General features: G+C 53.6%; 1 protein-coding gene across 1 annotated transcript; it reads left to right on the top strand.

Annotated features, from left to right (window-relative positions):
* The first annotated feature begins 3,451 nt into the window (after nt 1–3,451).
* LOC132474590 (uncharacterized) lies at nt 3,452–5,026 on the top strand. Its single transcript, XM_060075376.1, has 2 exons — nt 3,452–3,738; nt 3,775–5,026. The coding sequence occupies exons 1-2, from the start codon at nt 3,452–3,454 to the stop codon at nt 5,024–5,026; spliced, it is 1,539 nt and encodes a 512-aa protein (XP_059931359.1).
* Nucleotides 5,027–17,905: the final 12,879 nt, after the last annotated feature.

The raw sequence follows: 17,905 nt of genomic DNA, 5'->3' as shown, positions 1-17,905 counted from the left end.
ACTGCCGCCCATAGGTTTGGCATAGTTATAATGGCGCTCGACGGCGTATTTATGCGTTTTGATGTAAACGACAACTTTTTTGAAAACGATGCTGTGTGCACAATGTTATTTTTGAAAACGGAGGGGGGTAAATATTTGTTTCTATAAATACCCTGCTACGTATAAACGTGGCCTTAGACTGAGCGGCAATGCAGGCAGAGCGGGTTTGTTTGTTATCGACAGTGTTGCCAGATTGGGTACATTTCCCGCCCAATGATAATTTTCCCAGCCTAAAGCGGTTAAAAGTAGCCCAATTGGGTGGGAAATCTGCCCAATCTGGCAACACTGCTCACCAGCCAGTGATCCTGCTGATTGGTTCATAGCGCAGCGCGACTAGATTTTTGCGCGAATCAGACGCCTGTAAGGTCACACCCACTCAGAGGAGGACTTTCCTCCTCTCTCCCATTGAAACCATGGACATAATAAAGGATGGACCACGGACTGGAAAATGGCCGCCCATTCATTCCTATACAAACTGCTCAGTGGCGCAGGGTAACATACAGGAGCGATTTGCTTCCGCGTTATGGGGCCAAGACACGTGGCCTAGTCCGTGACGTACCGGATGCAGAAATATAGAACGCATGCGTGCCCATCCCCCCACTCCGGTCCAACAACAATATAAAATGATACCGTAATGCACCGCTTCTTTGTCTTTGGACCTTTTGAATAAATGGATCAATACATGATGAATCACAATGATCGCAAGCAGAGGACCGTGAGAGTTATTGAGCAGCAGATGAACCGGTCCAAAAATCGGACACGTTAACGGAGCACTGAACTAGGCCCTCTCGGATGCCATTTGTTTCACTACGACTCCTTTCAGCTGCACACCCCTCTTCCCCAGCGAGATAACGGCTAATAAAACGCTTGAGGTGGCGTTTTGAAAAGGAAAAACTTAAATTTTTTTAGGACATGGCATGAAGGTAATTATGAGTCTTTGATTCATATCCAGACATTTTTTGCGGAGACACAATCCTGTTCCCCACTTGTATTGGAGTGGACGGCGATATCTACTTCTGGGCCACATGAAATGATGGACCCCCGTACACAGCCAGCTCAAACAGCTGCAATACCAGGCTTGGCCTCTGAGCACTGGTGGATTGCGGAAGTATGCACTGCTCCTGGGGGCCTGATTGAAACCCATGTTATTCACCGGCCGCCAGTACTTTCTGGGAAATGAATGGGAGTCAACGGAGGCTGAGGGAGGACCTTCCTCCCTGAAGTAATTGTCAAAAGGCGATAGGGGGTGCTAATGTCCCTTTACCCAGGGAAACGAACATTATATATTCAAAGGCATTAAAGTAGTCATATTTAAGGGCATTAATTCATTACAGTAGTCTGGGCAATCTACATTTTTTATTTTTAACAATTCCTCTTGTGACAGCAAATTCTTTCTCAACCATGGCCAGTCTCTACGTGTTGTGGAAATACCAGAGACGTCAGAAAAACCTATGCAGTCGTTTAGGATTCATAGTATCATCCGTTATTCTAATCTAGAGCACTCCGGGAGTTCCGGCGGGGGGTCCTGGAGCTCTATATCTAAATAAATTAAGATGATATAATATATTTGTATAATATAATATATAATATAACGGCCAAAAGCTCTGTGCGCCTCCGCCGGAGGAGCTCTGGGAGTCTGCAAACGTCAACGATCCCTTTTTCCTCCATGTCGTGGTTCAATTGTAATGACCACGGAAGAGGCAGTGACTGAAGTATTGCTTAGACAGCGATTTATTAGATACCACCGCTAATAAACCGTTGGAACACACACAAGACCAACGGTAACCACGACAACGGCGGTAACCACAACAAATCCGGCAAAGCCGAATCCCCACGAGAGCTCCCCCCCCCCCCCCCCCCCCCGCGCTAAGGCCCGCCCCCATCTCCCAAAGCCTGTGACGCTACAATATTATATTATAAAGATATTAATATATTATATTATATCATCTTATATTATTTAGATATAGAGGACCTGGACTCCTGCCGGAGCTCTCGGAGTGTTCTAGATTAGAATATTTTATAGAACGGATGATATTATGAATCCTAAACGACTGCTTCGGTTTTTCTGACGTCTCTGGTACTTCCACAACACGTAGAGACGGGTTTAGAATGAATTGGCGGTCACAAGAGGAAGCCTCTCTCAAACTCGACCACGCGAGGAAACAAACAAATAATTTTTTGGTGCGAACGCAGCATAACTAAGGGGTCAGAACAGTCTCATTAATAATGAATGCACAGAGAAGGATCCCATTTGAAGACAGAAACAATGAACATATTATAACTATTGATAAGAAATGGGCTCTCAAGTCTCACGCATTCGGCGTGAGATACACGCAATTCAACCCATGGCGTCGTATCTGTATCGACCTCACTCTGACCGTCACTACGGTCTAAAAAGGAATGAGTACATCGTTCTGCCTATCACCGAAACCATATGTCAAAAAACGTCATGCCCATGACCTCCGGAAGCAGAACCTCCCGCGCTTGTAAATAGCATGGATTGCTACCGGTTCGTCCTCTTTACATTGATCGCCTCACCGGACCAGGTAAGACGTTGATCTATTTTTCAGAGCTATAGCACACAGCCACAAGATCGTAACCCACGGGTACAGGCGCCTTTGGGTCCCTGTTGATCAGTGTGGACTGTGTAGTTAACTCTCTTGTGTTAACGTACAGATCACTTAACGTTGGACTATAAATTGTCTTTTTCGTTTGTTTGGTAGAGCACTAGCGCACCCTAGCCAGCTGTCCGCAGCTGTGCGGTTTGTGTGAGCCCGCTAGGTTGCGTCCGCGCACTAGTGCGGGCCACCGCTGCGCTTTTTAGTTGCTGTTTGTGACCAGACACAAGGCGAGCCTTCGCGACGCATTCGTGCGTGCCTGCAGGCCACCTTGCACTACGGGCAGATTGTTTGTTGCCGGTAGTATATTGTTTGAGTTAAAAAACTCCCAGAGTGAAGTCTCCCTTATTTAAATCTTTGCATTAAGCCAGCTGGTGCATCCGTGCACTGGCGTGAGCCACTATAATTTGTATTGTTGTAGGCACAATATCGTGTCATATACTTTTGATTTGTGGTTAGCTTCTCTACTGCCATTTATTAAGTAGCCAGGAAGAGTGGAGATTATTGTTTAAAAAATAAATAAATAATTATTTATGATTTTGGTGTACTGAATTAGTGTATGCTTTCTGAATTACCAATAAGTGTGGATTGTCATTATTCAGCCAATTACTGTCTTCACCTGGGTGGTCACTCCTGACTTTGCGTCAGTAGAAGTGCTTAATCAAACAGCACCCTATAGCCGCCGTCCGCAGCCGCTGGGGGGAGTGTGAGCCGGGTCAGGTGTGTTCGCGCACCCGTGCCGGCTACCAGAGCCCTCTGGTTATTCGGTGTTGGGGGAAGTGCAATTTGCCAGAATGGCCCCACACCACTGCAGAATCTGCAGCGCGGCGATGAGCGCTGACGATGGGCACAAAGAGTGCCCTGATTGCCTGGGGGCCGTCCACGTGCTGGAGGACGTAGGCAACCCCTGCAGTGCAGCAGTTGACCTGTCCAGGGGGGAGCGACTTCGCCGTGCCAACCAGGTGCGTGGTCACGCGCAGGAGGGCAGGGCGGAGAGGCGACGCTCACCCCTTCGGTCGCCCCGATCCCGTAAGCGTGGGCATAAGCACACACGCAGACATTCAGAAGATCGGCAGTATGAGTCTCCCCGTAGGTCTGACAAAGAAGAGACCCCCAGGCCGGCGAAGCGCCCCGCCCCGGCTGAGGCAGCAGGGGGCGGTAGCGCCGAGTCGCGTCATATCCTCGCAGCCCTCCAAGCACTAACAGAAAGGCTAGGCAGGCTGGAGGAGCAGAGAGGCCCGCCATCCCTACCATCAGGCCAGCAGGGTTTACCCTTACGCAGGCCTGACAGCCAGGATGAGCGAGAGGATGAGGCCGATGATGTGTTATCTCTCCTGGCATCACAGGCCACGGAGGACACAACAGGTGGAGCTGGCCGCGGTGGTGAACCACGTACGGACTCTAGAGATGAGTCCACAGGGGTGGGGGAGACGCCTGTTAGCTCTCTGATGTCCAGGGTGCTGAGCGCCGCTAACATCCTGGGCCTCCAGCCCCCCACACCGGACCCAGTCCCTCAGGGGGGTGTTTGGGATGGCGTCTCGCACACTAGCCCCCCACCTTCTATTCCTGTGGCAGAGGACTACACCAGGATGCTCACGTCCAGTTGGGGCAGGGCCTCGAAGCGGCCCCAGTTTAATGCAGGCTGCCGTCAGCTGGCAATGACTGTTTACCCAGCTGAAACAGGGCTTGGGGACATGCCACCAGTGGAGGCGTTAATTGCCTCCTTGACATCGCTGGGCCCTGCCCGGGTGTCCTCCAACCCAAGTTGCCCACGTAAGGAGTGTGCAAAGACGGACCGTCTGGTCACTCGCTCCTTTAATGCATCGGCACGAGCAGCCCGCACAGGCAACGCTCTAGCTATGACACTGGCGGCTCTGCGTAGGACGCTAGACCCGGCGGACGGAGATGCCATGGGCCTGGTGGAAGCTGCCCTATCGGCTCACGCCCAGCTTACACGTGACGTGGGAGATTCGATGGCTGCTGCAGTGTTGTGCCGTCGGCAGGTGTGGCTTGCGCAGACCTCTCTGCCAGAGGCCATCAGGACGGAGCTGCTCAATCTCCCTGTGGCGCCTGGGCATGTTTTTCATCCGGAGACCCAGACGGTGTTGGACCGCACTGAACGTGCTGTAGTGTCTAGGGAGGCGGTCCAGCGCGTATGTATTAGAACAGGGCTAGCCGCTAACCAAGCGCCAAGGGGTAAGCCCAGGCAACAGCGGCCCAGCTGGCCTTCACGGACAGCTGGTAACTTTCGGGACCGGCCTGTTCAGGCGGCATACCAAGGCCCAGCCCGAGATCCTCATTCTAGAGGGAGACGGGGACAGAGACCGAGTAGGGGCAAGTACGCAGGCCGCCGCGGCGGTGCTGCATAGCGGTCAGGGGCTGCCTGTCGGATGCCCTTCCCAGTTGTCTTGGATCTCCTGGGAGGGGATTGTGCCAGACTCTTGGGTTGTGGCAACAGTAGCCCGTGGGTACCGGCTACAATTTCGACGGCGGCCCCCGGCTTTTTTAGGGGTCAAGGTAACGCCTGTAAGAGACCCAATTTTAAAGTCAGTGCTCGACAAGGAGGTCCAGGAGCTACTTTTAAAAGGTGCCATAGCAGAGGTACCACTCAGCGCACAGCAAGTTGGGTTTTATTCCAAATACTTTATTGTGCCCAAAAAGGACGGCGGTCAGCGGCCTGTTCTCGATCTAAGGCCCCTGAATCAGTACCTCAAGGTGTTGCCATTCAAAATGGTCCACACCGCAGTGGTGATAAGGTCAATTCAGCGGGGAGAGTGGTTTACGTCTCTGGACTTAAAGGACGCCTATTTCCATGTCCCAATCTGCCCGGAACACAGGCCATACCTCCGGTTTGCCTTCCAGGGCAGGGCGTTCCAGTTCCAGGTCCTCCCCTTCGGCCTCTCACTGGCCCCAAGAGTTTTCAGCCGAGTGGTCTCCGCCGCACTAGCCCCACTACAGGCACGGGGGTTGAAAATACTCCCGTACCTGGACGACTGGCTTATTTGCGCCCCCTCTCGAGAGCAGGTAGTGCGTGACACCAATACGTTGCTGGCCCACATCCAGTTCTTAGGCTTTACAGTCAACTGGAAGAAGAGCAATGTGCAGCCCCGTCAACAGGCAGTGTTCCTGGGGATTCTCTTCGATTCAGCCAGTATGAAAGCGTCTCTCACTGGTCGGAGAGTGGACAGCTTGATCGAGACCCTGAGGCATTTTCGGCTGGGCAAGCTGGTTACCGCCAACAGAGCCCAGAGACTGCTGGGCTTAATGGCTGCAGCAGCTGTAGTGGTTCCACTAGGTCTGCTGAGGTCTCGGCCCTTCCAGTGCTGGTTCAATGCTTTCCAACTCCACCCAAGAGACGACAGGCAGGTCAAGCTGCGTGTTTCTCGAGCTTGCATTTGGGCCCTGCATCCTTGGAGGAACAGGGAGTTCCTGCTCAGAGGTGTCCCCCTGGGGGGTCTTCCACACAGGAGACAGGTCATCTCGACAGATGCATCCCTAACAGGGTGGGGGGCTGTCTGGGAAGGACGTTCGGTAAGGGGCATTTGGCAACCTCCGTGGACATCAGAGCATATAAATGTCCTCGAATTGAAGGCCATTCACCTCGCCCTTCAGCGATTCCTGCCAGCGATACAGCGCAACCACGTTCTGGTGAGATCGGACAACACCTCAGCGGTGTATCACGTCAATCACCAGGGGGGGACAAAGTCCCAGAGATGCCTCCAGGTGGCGGAGGAACTACTGACGTGGGCATGGCCTCGACTTGCCTCAGTAAGGGCTGTGCACATTCCGGGCGTAGCAAACAGTGCGGCCGACATGCTCTCCAGGACGGGACCACTCCCGGGAGAGTGGAGACTGCACACAGACGTTGTCAAACAGATCTGGATGCGCTACGAGGTTGCGCAAGTGGATCTGTTTGCGTCAGCGGAAACCACCCACTGCCCAGAGTGGTACTCTCTCAGGGGGCAGGGGGGCAGTTTGGGCCTGGATGCTCTATCACAAGAGTGGTCGACAGGCTTGTTGTACGCTTTTCCTCCGATCCCTCTCATCCCTCAGGTTCTGCAGAGGATCAAGGAGGGCCAACACACAGTCCTGTTGGTTGCCCCACGTTGGCCAGCGAGACCCTGGTTTTCAGATCTGCTCCAGCTACTGCAGGGTCAGCCATGGCAATTGCCGAGCAGGGCAGACCTGCTGGCACAAGCAGGTGGGCAGATATGGCATCCGAACCCGGTCGCCTTTGGGTTTGGCCAGTACAGAGCGCGTCACTGAGCGTTTAGATGCGTCTGTTCAGGAGACACTCGACAACGCTAGGGCTCCATCAACTAGAGCCAGCTATGCGCTCAGGTGGAGAATTTTCTCAGGCTGGTGCCAGAGTATGGATATTGAGCCAGCAGCGGCTTGCCCTGTGCCTCACGTGCTGCGTTTCTTGCAGTCCCAGTTGGACCAAGGCAAGGCGGTTAGTACGGTGAAAGTCTACGCTTCTGCCATTTCTGCTTTCCACCAGGGCACGAACAACGGGCCTCTCGGGAGGCATCCCTTGGTGGGCCAGTTCTTGAATGGAGCACGCCGTTTGCGCCCAGCCCGTACCCTACGGGCACCAGGCTGGGACCTCCCGATGGTTTTAGCATCACTCACTGAAGCTCCGTACGAGCCCATTGCGGATGCCGATCTACGCTCTTTGTCATTGAAAACAGCATTCCTTTTAGCCCTCTGCTCAGCAAGACGGGTTGGGGAGCTGTGTGCCCTCTCTGTCAGTGACGATTGCCTTAGGTGGAGGGAAGGTGGCGCCAGTGTGTCACTGTGGCCAAATCCAGCCTTCCTGCCAAAGGTTGTTAATAGGCAGTCCATTAATCAGGTTTTGGAGGTGGATGCGTTTCAGCCCGCCTCTGCCTCACAGGCAGAGCAGGAGAGGTTGCTCACTTTGTGCCCAGTGAGGGCCTTGAGAGCTTACCTGACCCATACACAGCCGCTAAGGGGAGCACACTCCCAACTTTTCGTCTGCTACTGGGCAGCAAAGAGGGGTTTACCTCTTTCAAAGCAGAGGCTGTCCCATTGGCTGGTAGACGTTATTTCCCATGCCTACAAAGCGAGCGGGATGCAAGTTCCGCCTGGTTTAAGGGCTCATTCAACCAGAAGTATGGCAACATCCTGGTCGGCCCTTAGGGGAGTGCCAGCTGACGACATCTGTGCAGCGGCTTCATGGTCTACGCCATGCACGTTCACAAGATTTTATAGGGTGGATGTAACTCGCCCGGCTTCGGTCGGCAATGCCGCCCTCATGTCCATGACCGAGCGAGGTTTTTAAGTTAATTTTTAACAATTTTAGCAATACATTCCTCGCGACCATTTTGGTATTAGTCATCCCTTTTTAGACCGTAGTGACGGTCAGAGTGAGGTTGATACAGATCGTAAGTTACGGATGTAACTATGGATCTGTGAGACCGAGGGATGACCGTCACTATCTTCTGTCGCTCAGAACAGCCTGAGGCGATCAAGGTAGGAGGACGAACCGGTAGCAATCCATGCTATTTACAAGCGCGGGAGGTTCTGCTTCCGGAGGTCATGGGCATGACGTTTTTTGACATATGGTTTCGGTGATAGGCAGAACGATGTACTCATTCCTTTTTAGACCGTAGTGACGGTCATCCCTCGGTTTCACAGATCCATAGTTACCGAAATTACCAGGATAGCGCCCACCAATTTGCGCCGCTACCTAACACTGGGACAGGTATCAAATGGGTTTCACGTACATAGGGTAACCAGCCGTCCTCTTTTGCCCGGACATGCCCTCTTTTGAGACGCTTTATGTGTGGCGGAATATCAAAATCATCCGGGATTTTATTAAAGCCTCATACATGTTCACATTGAATTTGCGTTGCGTTTCTCTGGGTCGTTCACAAAGCAGTTAGGCTACACCCTCCCATACTCAGTGCTGTCCGCTTTGCATTGGTTGAAGTTAACGGAGATTAATCGAGATTTAAAACACTTAGACTAATTTGAGAGAGAGAGAGTGCAAAAGAAATCGAGGGGTCCGGAGCAAGAATTGACAAAAGACTTTATCGTGCAGAAAAACAACAACGACAACAGCCTGAGTAGGTTTGCAAAGTCACTGGCCCCACATTGGGCTGCAGCCTCACTTATACACGTATAGGAATTTCTTTGTTTACAATGGAGTCACAACGGGGTTTCCGCCCGTCAATCTTCGTCACAGCATGTTATCAACTGCCCAGTTCAGTGGTCTGCATGGATTAGCCTTGTTAGCCAAAATGACCCAAGGCTGAAAGGTGGAGGTCAACATGACTTGACCCCGCAGTTCCCAGGAGATTTCTGTGCGCCCACCATCTGGTGTGAACCCAGACTCAGGCGTCATGTGCTTTTCCACTATTTAAAATATTAAGCCTATTAATAATCATGGTTTACTATAGAATATACTCACTAATTTCTACCACACATCCCCCCTTTATGATCTAATTAGATCATAACAAAAACATAACAAAAACATAACAGTCGTTTGGGTCATATTCTACACTACATTTGATCATCGTTAAAAAACCTTTAAACATGTTCAGGAGTCTCAACCTGGTTTAAGGCAAAAAAGATCTATCAAATGTTTAACATGTCTAACTAGAATTCACACATAACACAGTATTTTCAGCATGCATTGAAAATAAGCATTTCAAAATATATGACATAAAAATATGAAACTCAAAAAATGACATTTCAAAAAATAAGTAAACAATAGAAAGAAATTAAAAACTGAAAACTGTCAACAAGCTTGCATGGATTGGGATAGTTCTGATTATTGTCATGTACCGGTATACTATATAACGTGGGGGGTTTGGGCACCGTAGTAGCCTGGAACCCATTAGTCCAATGTTCATTTGTTCACACAGTCTGAAATAGTTGTGGTTCACATGAAGAGGTCACCAGTTAAGAGAATAGGAACTCCCCCTGATGTCCGATTCTCACATTCCGGTCTCCTTTCTAGTGTCACTCCAATCTATCTCCCCATAGAGTATCCTCTCCCACTCCCCCGACTCCTCTATGCCAGACACCATGAGGGCCATCTCCTTAGAAAGCCTGGATGCTATTACGGATCTGACTATGGGAATGCAGCAGCAGAAGATCAGACCCATCACTGTTAGTACTATTAGGAGCACTACCCCTATCTTTGCGAACATCATTCCCCACATACCAAACTTTGTTTCAAGCCATCCAAACATTCCCTGATCATGGCCTGCGTTTTCCTTTAACTCTTTTCTTAAACGTTTTAAATTGTTCATTGCAAGTGTAAATGATCCATCTGGGGCAGTATTATTTGGAATGAAGGTACAACACATTTCACCAATAAGATCACAAACTCCCCCCCTTTCTGCTAAAAGCCAATCTAAAGCCTGTCTGTTCTGCCAAGCCACAGCGCTTGTGGCTGTCAGCTGTTCGCCCAATGCAGATAATGCATCATCTGTTGTGGCATCCCGCCCCTGAAGCCTCGGCCTGAACGGTCCCGTGGGACCGTGAAGGACGGGGTGTACCACCCCCACCCACCAGCCGGCGACGGAGAGCACCGGGTCCTTCCCCCCAATCAGGGTGATTGGGGGACACCTGGCCGTAAGCAGAGGAGCCATTTTAAGTGGAGGTCCAGACCAAGAGCACGGCAGAGGCAGAGACACACATGGACTGCAGAGGCTTGAGGCCCACGGAGACCCAAGCGCACCCTTATCCTGTCTTTTATAATTGCAATAAACGCCGAAGTCGGCTTAAACCAACCGTTGCCACCTGTTTTCCTGAATCCCGGCCCATTCTCCAAGCCGGATACCACATATGGTGGAGGATGCGGGCAGCTTGAGCGTTCCCACTACTACTACCCCACCATGCAGAACCCGGATGGAGCCGCGGCGTTGGCTGCCCAGCAACACCAGTGGGAGACCACCGAGAGCCTCGCCCTGCTCCGCGAAGCTGTTCTGCGGCTGACTCAGCACGCCGTCCGCGCTGCGCCGACCGCCGCCCCGACCAGCCGCCTCACGAAGCTGGGACCGGAAGACGACGTGGAGGCTTACCTCGAGGTCTTCGAGCGGACCGCACAGAGGGAAGGCTGGCCAGAGGAGCAGTGGGCGCACATAGTGGCGCCGTTCCTCACCGGACCCGCCCAGCAGGCGAGCCAGGACCTGCCGGCGGACATCGCCCGCCAGTACCCGGCGCTCAAACAGGCCATACTGGCCTACTATGGCCACAACCTCGCGGCGCGAGCGCAACGCGCGCAGGATTGGCGGTTTGACGCGCAGGGAGCTGTGCGCACCCAGATCGCCCAGCACAGCCGGCTGGTGAAGCGGTGGCTGACAGCGGGAGAGGGCCCCAGCCCGATCGACCGGGTGATTATTGACCACACCCTGCGGCGACTCCCGCCGGACGCCCGCCGCGTGCTGGCCTACCATCATCCCGCCACCGTGGACGACCTGGTCCTTCAGCTGGAGAACTGGCAGGTGGCCCAGCTCCTGAACGCCAGACCCACGGCGCGCCGAGACCCGCCAAGCCCCGAGGGGGCCCCCCATCGGCAACCCGGCTCCCGGCGTTACCCCACTGAGCGGAGTACCAGAGAACCGGGAGGTGCGGCGCTGCTTTGGGTGCGGCCAGCCCGGCCACATCGCTCGCTATTGCCCGAGGGGACAGGATGTATCGATGCCGTCAGCATACGCGGATCCGGGGGTGGATCACACGTGCATGTTGGCGACCTGCTGGTCGCAGGGAACCTCGGGTAGTCCGACGATCCCGGCGCGGGTCATGAACCGGGACACGCAGGCCCTCTTGGACACTGGCAGTGCGGTTACCCTCCTTCGCCCCGACCTGGCGGGAGGGAAGGCAGGGGAACCTATGGAGGTGGCCTGCGTTCACGGGGACACCCGGACCTACCCCACGTGCCACGTGGTTGTCCGCACCCCACACGGGGTGTTCACAATCAGGGCGGGGATTGTCCCCCACCTACCGGTCCCCGTGTTGATCGGGAGGGACTGCCCGATCTTCCACCGGCTGTGGGACCCGACGCGGGAGCTACGGAGCTGGAGAGGCCCTCCCCACAGAGGGGCGCGGGGGGTTCGGCAGGCCTACGGGGCCACCCGGCGTCCATCATCCCCGGGAGAGCTGACGGCGGAGGACGAGGAATCGGAGGGGAACGGACCTTCCCCACCGGGGACCCCGGGGCACACAGCGAGAGGTCCCATCCGGAGCGAGACACCGGAACCTACCCCCGACACCACGGAGACCCTCACAGCCTCCGAGCAGCCAGACCCACCGGAAGACCCGGAGAGCTCCCCCCTCACTGAGTTCTCGGACTTCTTACCTGGGGGGGGGGAAGGCTCGACCCGACCCGGCCAGTTCGCCACCGCTCAGCTCCAGGATGAGGCCCTCAAGCACGCTTGGAGCCACGTCCTGGTTCACGACGGGCAGGCCCGGGACTCGGTGAGTCACACACCACACCCGCACTTCAGCACCAGGGGGGGTCTGTTGTATAGAGTAGCCTCCGGGGAGGGGGGAGTGAGGGAACAGCTAGTGGTGCCTCGCCCCTATGTTAGTAAGGTGCTTTTTATGGCCCACACTCACCTCCTGGGGGCCCACCTAGGCATGGACAAGACCCGGGAGCGGGCCCTAGCCAGGTTCTATTGGCCGGGGGTTAAGCGGGATGTCGAGCGCCACTGCCAGGGGTGCCCCGAGTGCCAGCGGGTAGCCCCCCGGTCCATCGCTAGACACCCCCTCATTCCCATGCCCATCATTGAGACCCCCTTTGACCGCTTGGCATTAGACATCGTGGGGCCCCTTCCCAAGACCAGCCGGGGCCACCGCTATATCCTGGTGCTAGTTGACTATGCCACCCGTTACCCCGAGGCCCTCCCCCTGCGCGCCGCCACCGCCAAGGCAGTCGCCCGTGAACTAATGCTCCTTTTTAGCCGGGTGGGAATAGCGAAGGAGGTGCTCACCGATCAGGGGTCGTGCTTCATGTCACGGGTGATGAAGGAGGTCCTCAGGCTCCTGCAGGTGAAGCAGCTCCGGACCTCGGTTTACCACCCCCAGACAGACGGCCTGGTCGAGCGCTTCAACAAAACCCTAAAGCAGATGCTCAAGAAGGCCATGCAAGCCGACGGGAAGAACTGGGACCAACTACTACCCCACGTGCTGTTCGCGGTACGGGAGGTCCCCCAGGCGTCCACCGGGTTCTCCCCCTTCGAGCTATTGTATGGGCGGAGACCCCGCGGGATCCTGGACATCGCAAAGGAGGCCTGGGAGAGCCAGCCGTCCCCCCACCGCACCACCGTGGATCACGTGGAGCAGGTACGTGACCGCATGGCCCGGGTGTGGCCCATCGTCCGGAGGCACCTCCAGCAAGCGCAGCAGGCCCAGGCGAGGGTCTATAACCGAGGAGCCCAGCTGAGGACCTTTCAGCCCGGGGACCTGGTCCTGGTTCTGGTCCCCACGGCGGAGTGCCGGTTCCTGGCCAAGTGGCAGGGACCCTACGAGGTGGTGGAACGCGTGGGCGAGGTGAACTACCGGGTCTGCCAGCCAGGGAGGCGGAAGCCGACACAGCTGTACCACATCAACATCCTGAAGCAGTGGAGGGGGGTGGAGCAGACACCCGCCGACCCCGCTCCCTTGGCCCTGGCGGCCCGGCAGGAGATCCCGGAGGTCCCGGTGGGGGAGGACCTCAGCCCGGCCCAGAGACACGACCTGGACGAGATCGTCCTACAACATCGGGACGTGTTCTCCGACCTGCCGGGGAGGACTGCCGTCACCCACCACGACATCCGGACGGCGCCAGGCATAAGGGTAAGGGTTCCGCCCTACAGGATCCCAGAGGCCCGGAGGGAGGCCATACGGACCGAGGTGCGCCGAATGCTGCAGCTCGGAGTGATAGAGGAGTCACGCAGCGCCTGGTGCAGCCCGGTGGTCCTGGTGCCCAAGCCGGATGGAACCTTTAGGTTCTGCAACGACTTCAGGCGGCTGAACGAGGCATCGGAGTTCGACGCCTACCCCATGCCCCGGGTCGACGAACTTATCGAGCGCCTGGGCCCGGCGCGGTACCTGTTGACCCTGGACCTGACCAAGGGGTACTGGCAGGTGCCGTTGACCCGTGCGGCCCGGGAAAAGACGGCGTTCTCCACCCCGGGGGGACTGTACCAGTACACCGTCCTCCCTTTCGGGGTACACGGCGCCCCTGCCACATTCCAGCGGATGATGGACCAGCTCCTGAGGCCCCACCAGGATTACGCGGCGGCATACATTGATGACATCATCATTTACAGCCCCAGCTGGGATATCCACGTCCGCCAGCTAAGGGCCGTGCTGGGAGAGCTGCGCAAGGCGGGCCTCACCGCTAACCCGGCCAAATGTCGCCTCGGGAGAGAGGAGACGACGTACCTGGGGTACCGGGTCGGGAGAGGGACAGTGCGGCCGCAGGAGGGCAAGGTAGCCGCCATACGGACCTGGCCGCAACCCAGGACTAAGAAACAGGTAAAGGCGTTCTTGGGGCTGGTGGGCTACTATCAGCGCTTCATTCCCGGGTACGCCACGCTGGCCAGCCCCATGAACGACCTAACCCGTAAGGCCTTGCCAGACCGGGTCACCTGGTCAGAGGCGGCGGACCGGGCGTTCAAGACGCTCCGGGAGGCCCTGTGCTCAGAACCGGTACTAATCACACCTGACTTTAACCTCCCTGTGATTGTTCACACAGACGCCTCGGAGGTGGGTCTTGGGGGGGTCCTGTCCCAGGTCCGGGCCGGAGAGGAGCACCCGATAACCTACGTCAGCCGGAAGCTCCTCCCCAATGAGCGCAACTACTCCACGTGGAGAAGGAGGCCCTTGCCATCAAATGGTGCCTGGAGAAGTTGCGCTACTACCTCCTGGGGAGGGAGTTCACCTTAGTCACCGACCACGCCCCCCTGAAGTGGATGGCGGGGGCCAAGAATACAAACGCCCGGGTGACACGGTGGTTCCTGGCTCTCCAGGATTTCCGGTTCCGGGTGGACCACCGACCGGGCCGGGAGCATGCCAATGCCGACGCCCTGTCACGTCGGGATGCCTGTCTGGGTGGGTTCCCCAGAGACCAGGGGCTTGAGCAAACGGGGGGGGAGTGTGGCATCCCGCCCCTGAAGCCTCGGCCTGAACGGTCCCGTGGGACCGTGAAGGACGGGGTGTACCACCCCCACCCACCAGCCGGCGACGGAGAGCACCGGGTCCTTCCCCCCAATCAGGGTGATTGGGGGACACCTGGCCGTAAGCAGAGGAGCCATTTTAAGTGGAGGTCCAGACCAAGAGCACGGCAGAGGCAGAGACACACATGGACTGCAGAGGCTTGAGGCCCACGGAGACCCAAGCGCACCCTTATCCTGTCTTTTATAATTGCAATAAACGCCGAAGTCGGCTTAAACCAACCGTTGCCACCTGTTTTCCTGAATCCCGGCCCATTCTCCAAGCCGGATACCACACTGTGTAGTTAATGAACCTCTGTTGGTTGTAAAATATATAATTGATCCATTCCGCATTTTTAGCAATTCCGATTGCTGGCAGTAGTGCCTCAAATCCTGCTGCTACTTCACTTCGTGCCTTAAATTTATCGGGTATTCCCCTGGGTTGTCCTATTTTATCAATTTGTATGTTCTCGTCTGCCTCGTATGCTCTCTTCCGCCTATTTAGGTTATCTGTTTCTAAGTTATCGACTACATCTTTTATTGATGATAGTATTGCAATTTCCGTAACCACTTGGACTTTCGCGCATCGTCCTCTCCACATTTTAGCAAGTATGGGACGAAGAATGTTATTACCGCAAAGCCAAAACTGATCTGCCACCACTCTGTCCTGGCTCACGAATGCTCCATCACTCCACAGTATTGACATGTAATTCTCTCTAGACTTCTGCTGAGAGCCTGGTAAAAGCTGAACATTTTTAATCGCAGGTGGCTGATATAACATTCGTTTCCCGTCTATATCGAATAGCGTGACATTCCAAATTATGTTACATTGTTCCTCTGGTATACTACCTACATCGCTGGCATTTTCGTTTCCTTCGTCATTTTGAAAGCATTCTAATCCTTCTTCAATTTGAAAATTGGTTTGTGTTGGTCGTGTTACTTCGCCTATTTCTTGTGATAGAGTTATATCAAATTCTCGGCATCTTTTCATGATTACATTCCATGGCATTCCGTCATATTTATCTTCAAGATATTTGTTATGTTGACTTGATCCTAACAGCAGAAAACATTTCATTGAACATATAACATACTTTTTCTGATATGGAATACCTTCTGTTCGTGTTGTATTTAAATTGACCTCTATATCATACTCCTGCTGTGTCCGTTCTTCTAAGCAAAATTCAAACGCTGTAGAGCGGCGACCAATGCTTAACAGTTGTTCGTTCTACAAGAGTCTCTTCAAGAGACATGGATGTTGATGTAAAGATCCTTGTCGCCATAGTTTATTTTTGATTACACAAGGATCTTCTGCTTCTAATGTAAAATTAAACGTTCTGTCTGACACTGCTTTAAAAAATATAAATTCTCTCACGTTCAATTGATAATTTCCGTTGTAGTCCCATGTTCTTCCTGACGTTACTTTTAGACACCATTTCATTGAATCAAATTGGATATGTAATTTACACCGATCTTTCCTATGTGCATGTTCATAATTCTGGCGGAGGGTTAATGCACATAGGTGTTCGTCATCCGACATAACAGTATAGACAAAGTCATTGATTTGGTCTTGCGGTGGTATCTGAGCATACAAGACTATTTTCCCTTTGTTGTCAACCAGTCCTGAATGATTTTGGGCCGGATTATCCTGTGTTCCTCTCGGGCTTTCTTCAGTAGGCCTACCACCCCCTAATTCCTGGCCCTTCCAGGTTTGTGTTGCCCCCGTGGTTTCATCCTTCCTCGGGGTCTGTGCTTGTGCCAGCGGAATCTGGCACAACCCGTAAAGGATCAGAAACAGCCCCCCCCGTTTTCAGCATCACCATGCTGCTGTATCTCTTGGCTCGACTGGATCTGGGCCTGGGGCAGCTGGTCAGCCCCACGTGTGTCTGCGTCTGGCTCCTCCTCACGGTCGTCTCTGGTTTTGGGTTGAGCAGCTTTTGTGCAGTGGTTGAGATGATACCACGTGGCACTTCCTTCCACTTGGATGGCTGTTGGTGTTGCGTTGGTGACTTTGTATGGTCCTTCTCTCCTAGGTTCGTTTGTTCCACTTTCTCCTGAAGACTCTGAGATACACGTGGTCACCTGGCTCCACCCCCCTTGGTGGCTCCTTCTCCAACTCTGGAACTCTGTCTTTCTCCTGTTAAAAATAAGCCTGTGTATGCCAGTTAGTTGTCCCATATAGCGTCTTAATTCAGTTTCCAATTGTTCCAATGGAGGTCCTTTGTGAGGCCCTCGAATGACAGGCGAAGGCATGGGTCGACCCGTAAGCATTTCATGCGGGGTTAGATGCGTCGTTCTGTTAGTTTTCATGCGATAACTCATTAGTGTCAGTCGTAGTGCATTAGTCCTTTAAGTTAGTACTCTAATTTAATTTTGTTAATCTTTGTCTTAAGCGTCCGATTCCTCTCTCCACCATACCTTGTGGTTTGAGGAATGTAGACACAGCCTAATCTTTGTTTGACATGCAGATGTTAAATCACTTGTTTGAGTGTTTTCTGAATAAACGCTGCCCTATTGCCTGAGCTAATTTGTGACGGAATTCCAAACCTTGGCATGACTTCTCTAGTCAGAACCTTAATTACCGTAACCGCACTTTGGTCTTCTGATGGGACTGCTTCTACCCATCTGTTGAACACTGTTTTTTCAAATATTTCACACTCATTTAGCTGGATGTCAATCATTGTTTGCAAGTATGGTGAAGAAAAACCTTGTTTTCAAATTTTTTCCTAATTCTCCTCAATACCTCCCCCCTTGCGCAATGGTCAAAGCCATGCGCAGTAAATGATAAACAAATCTAATAACGTCGTTGGTGCAACCAACGTCGAAACGTGTAACCTTAAGCATCAGCAAACTGAAACCAATCTTTTGGGAAGGGAAATCGAAACCTGTATGTTCAAATCCAAAGCCCAATATGGGTGGGTTTACCATCAGCCGCCTGAAACCACGCTGTTCCAAAGTCATGCACTAAACCGAAAAAACGTACATGCATTAGTGGCCTTCTATACCACAAAGGAAAAATAAAATAAAATAAAAACGCGACATGCCCCGTTCCAAGACCACTTCTGCTGCCATAGCTGACAT

The sequence above is a fragment of the Gadus macrocephalus genome, chromosome 16, assembly GCF_031168955.1.
Source record: "Gadus macrocephalus chromosome 16, ASM3116895v1".
Lineage (NCBI taxonomy): Eukaryota > Metazoa > Chordata > Actinopteri > Gadiformes > Gadidae > Gadus > Gadus macrocephalus.
Note: the sequence above shows the minus strand (reverse complement) of the source record. Positions and strands in the feature narration are given on the sequence as shown.

Excerpts from the sequence above, each read along its gene's own strand:
- LOC132474590 (XM_060075376.1), top strand. The coding sequence starts at position 3,452 with ATGGCCCCACACCACTGCAGAATCTGCAGCGCGGCGATGAGCGCTGAC. Across the intron at positions 3,739-3,774 it reads TCAGAAGATCGGCAGTATGA|GCCGGCGAAGCGCCCCGCCC; the intron begins GTCTCCCCGTAG and ends AGAGACCCCCAG.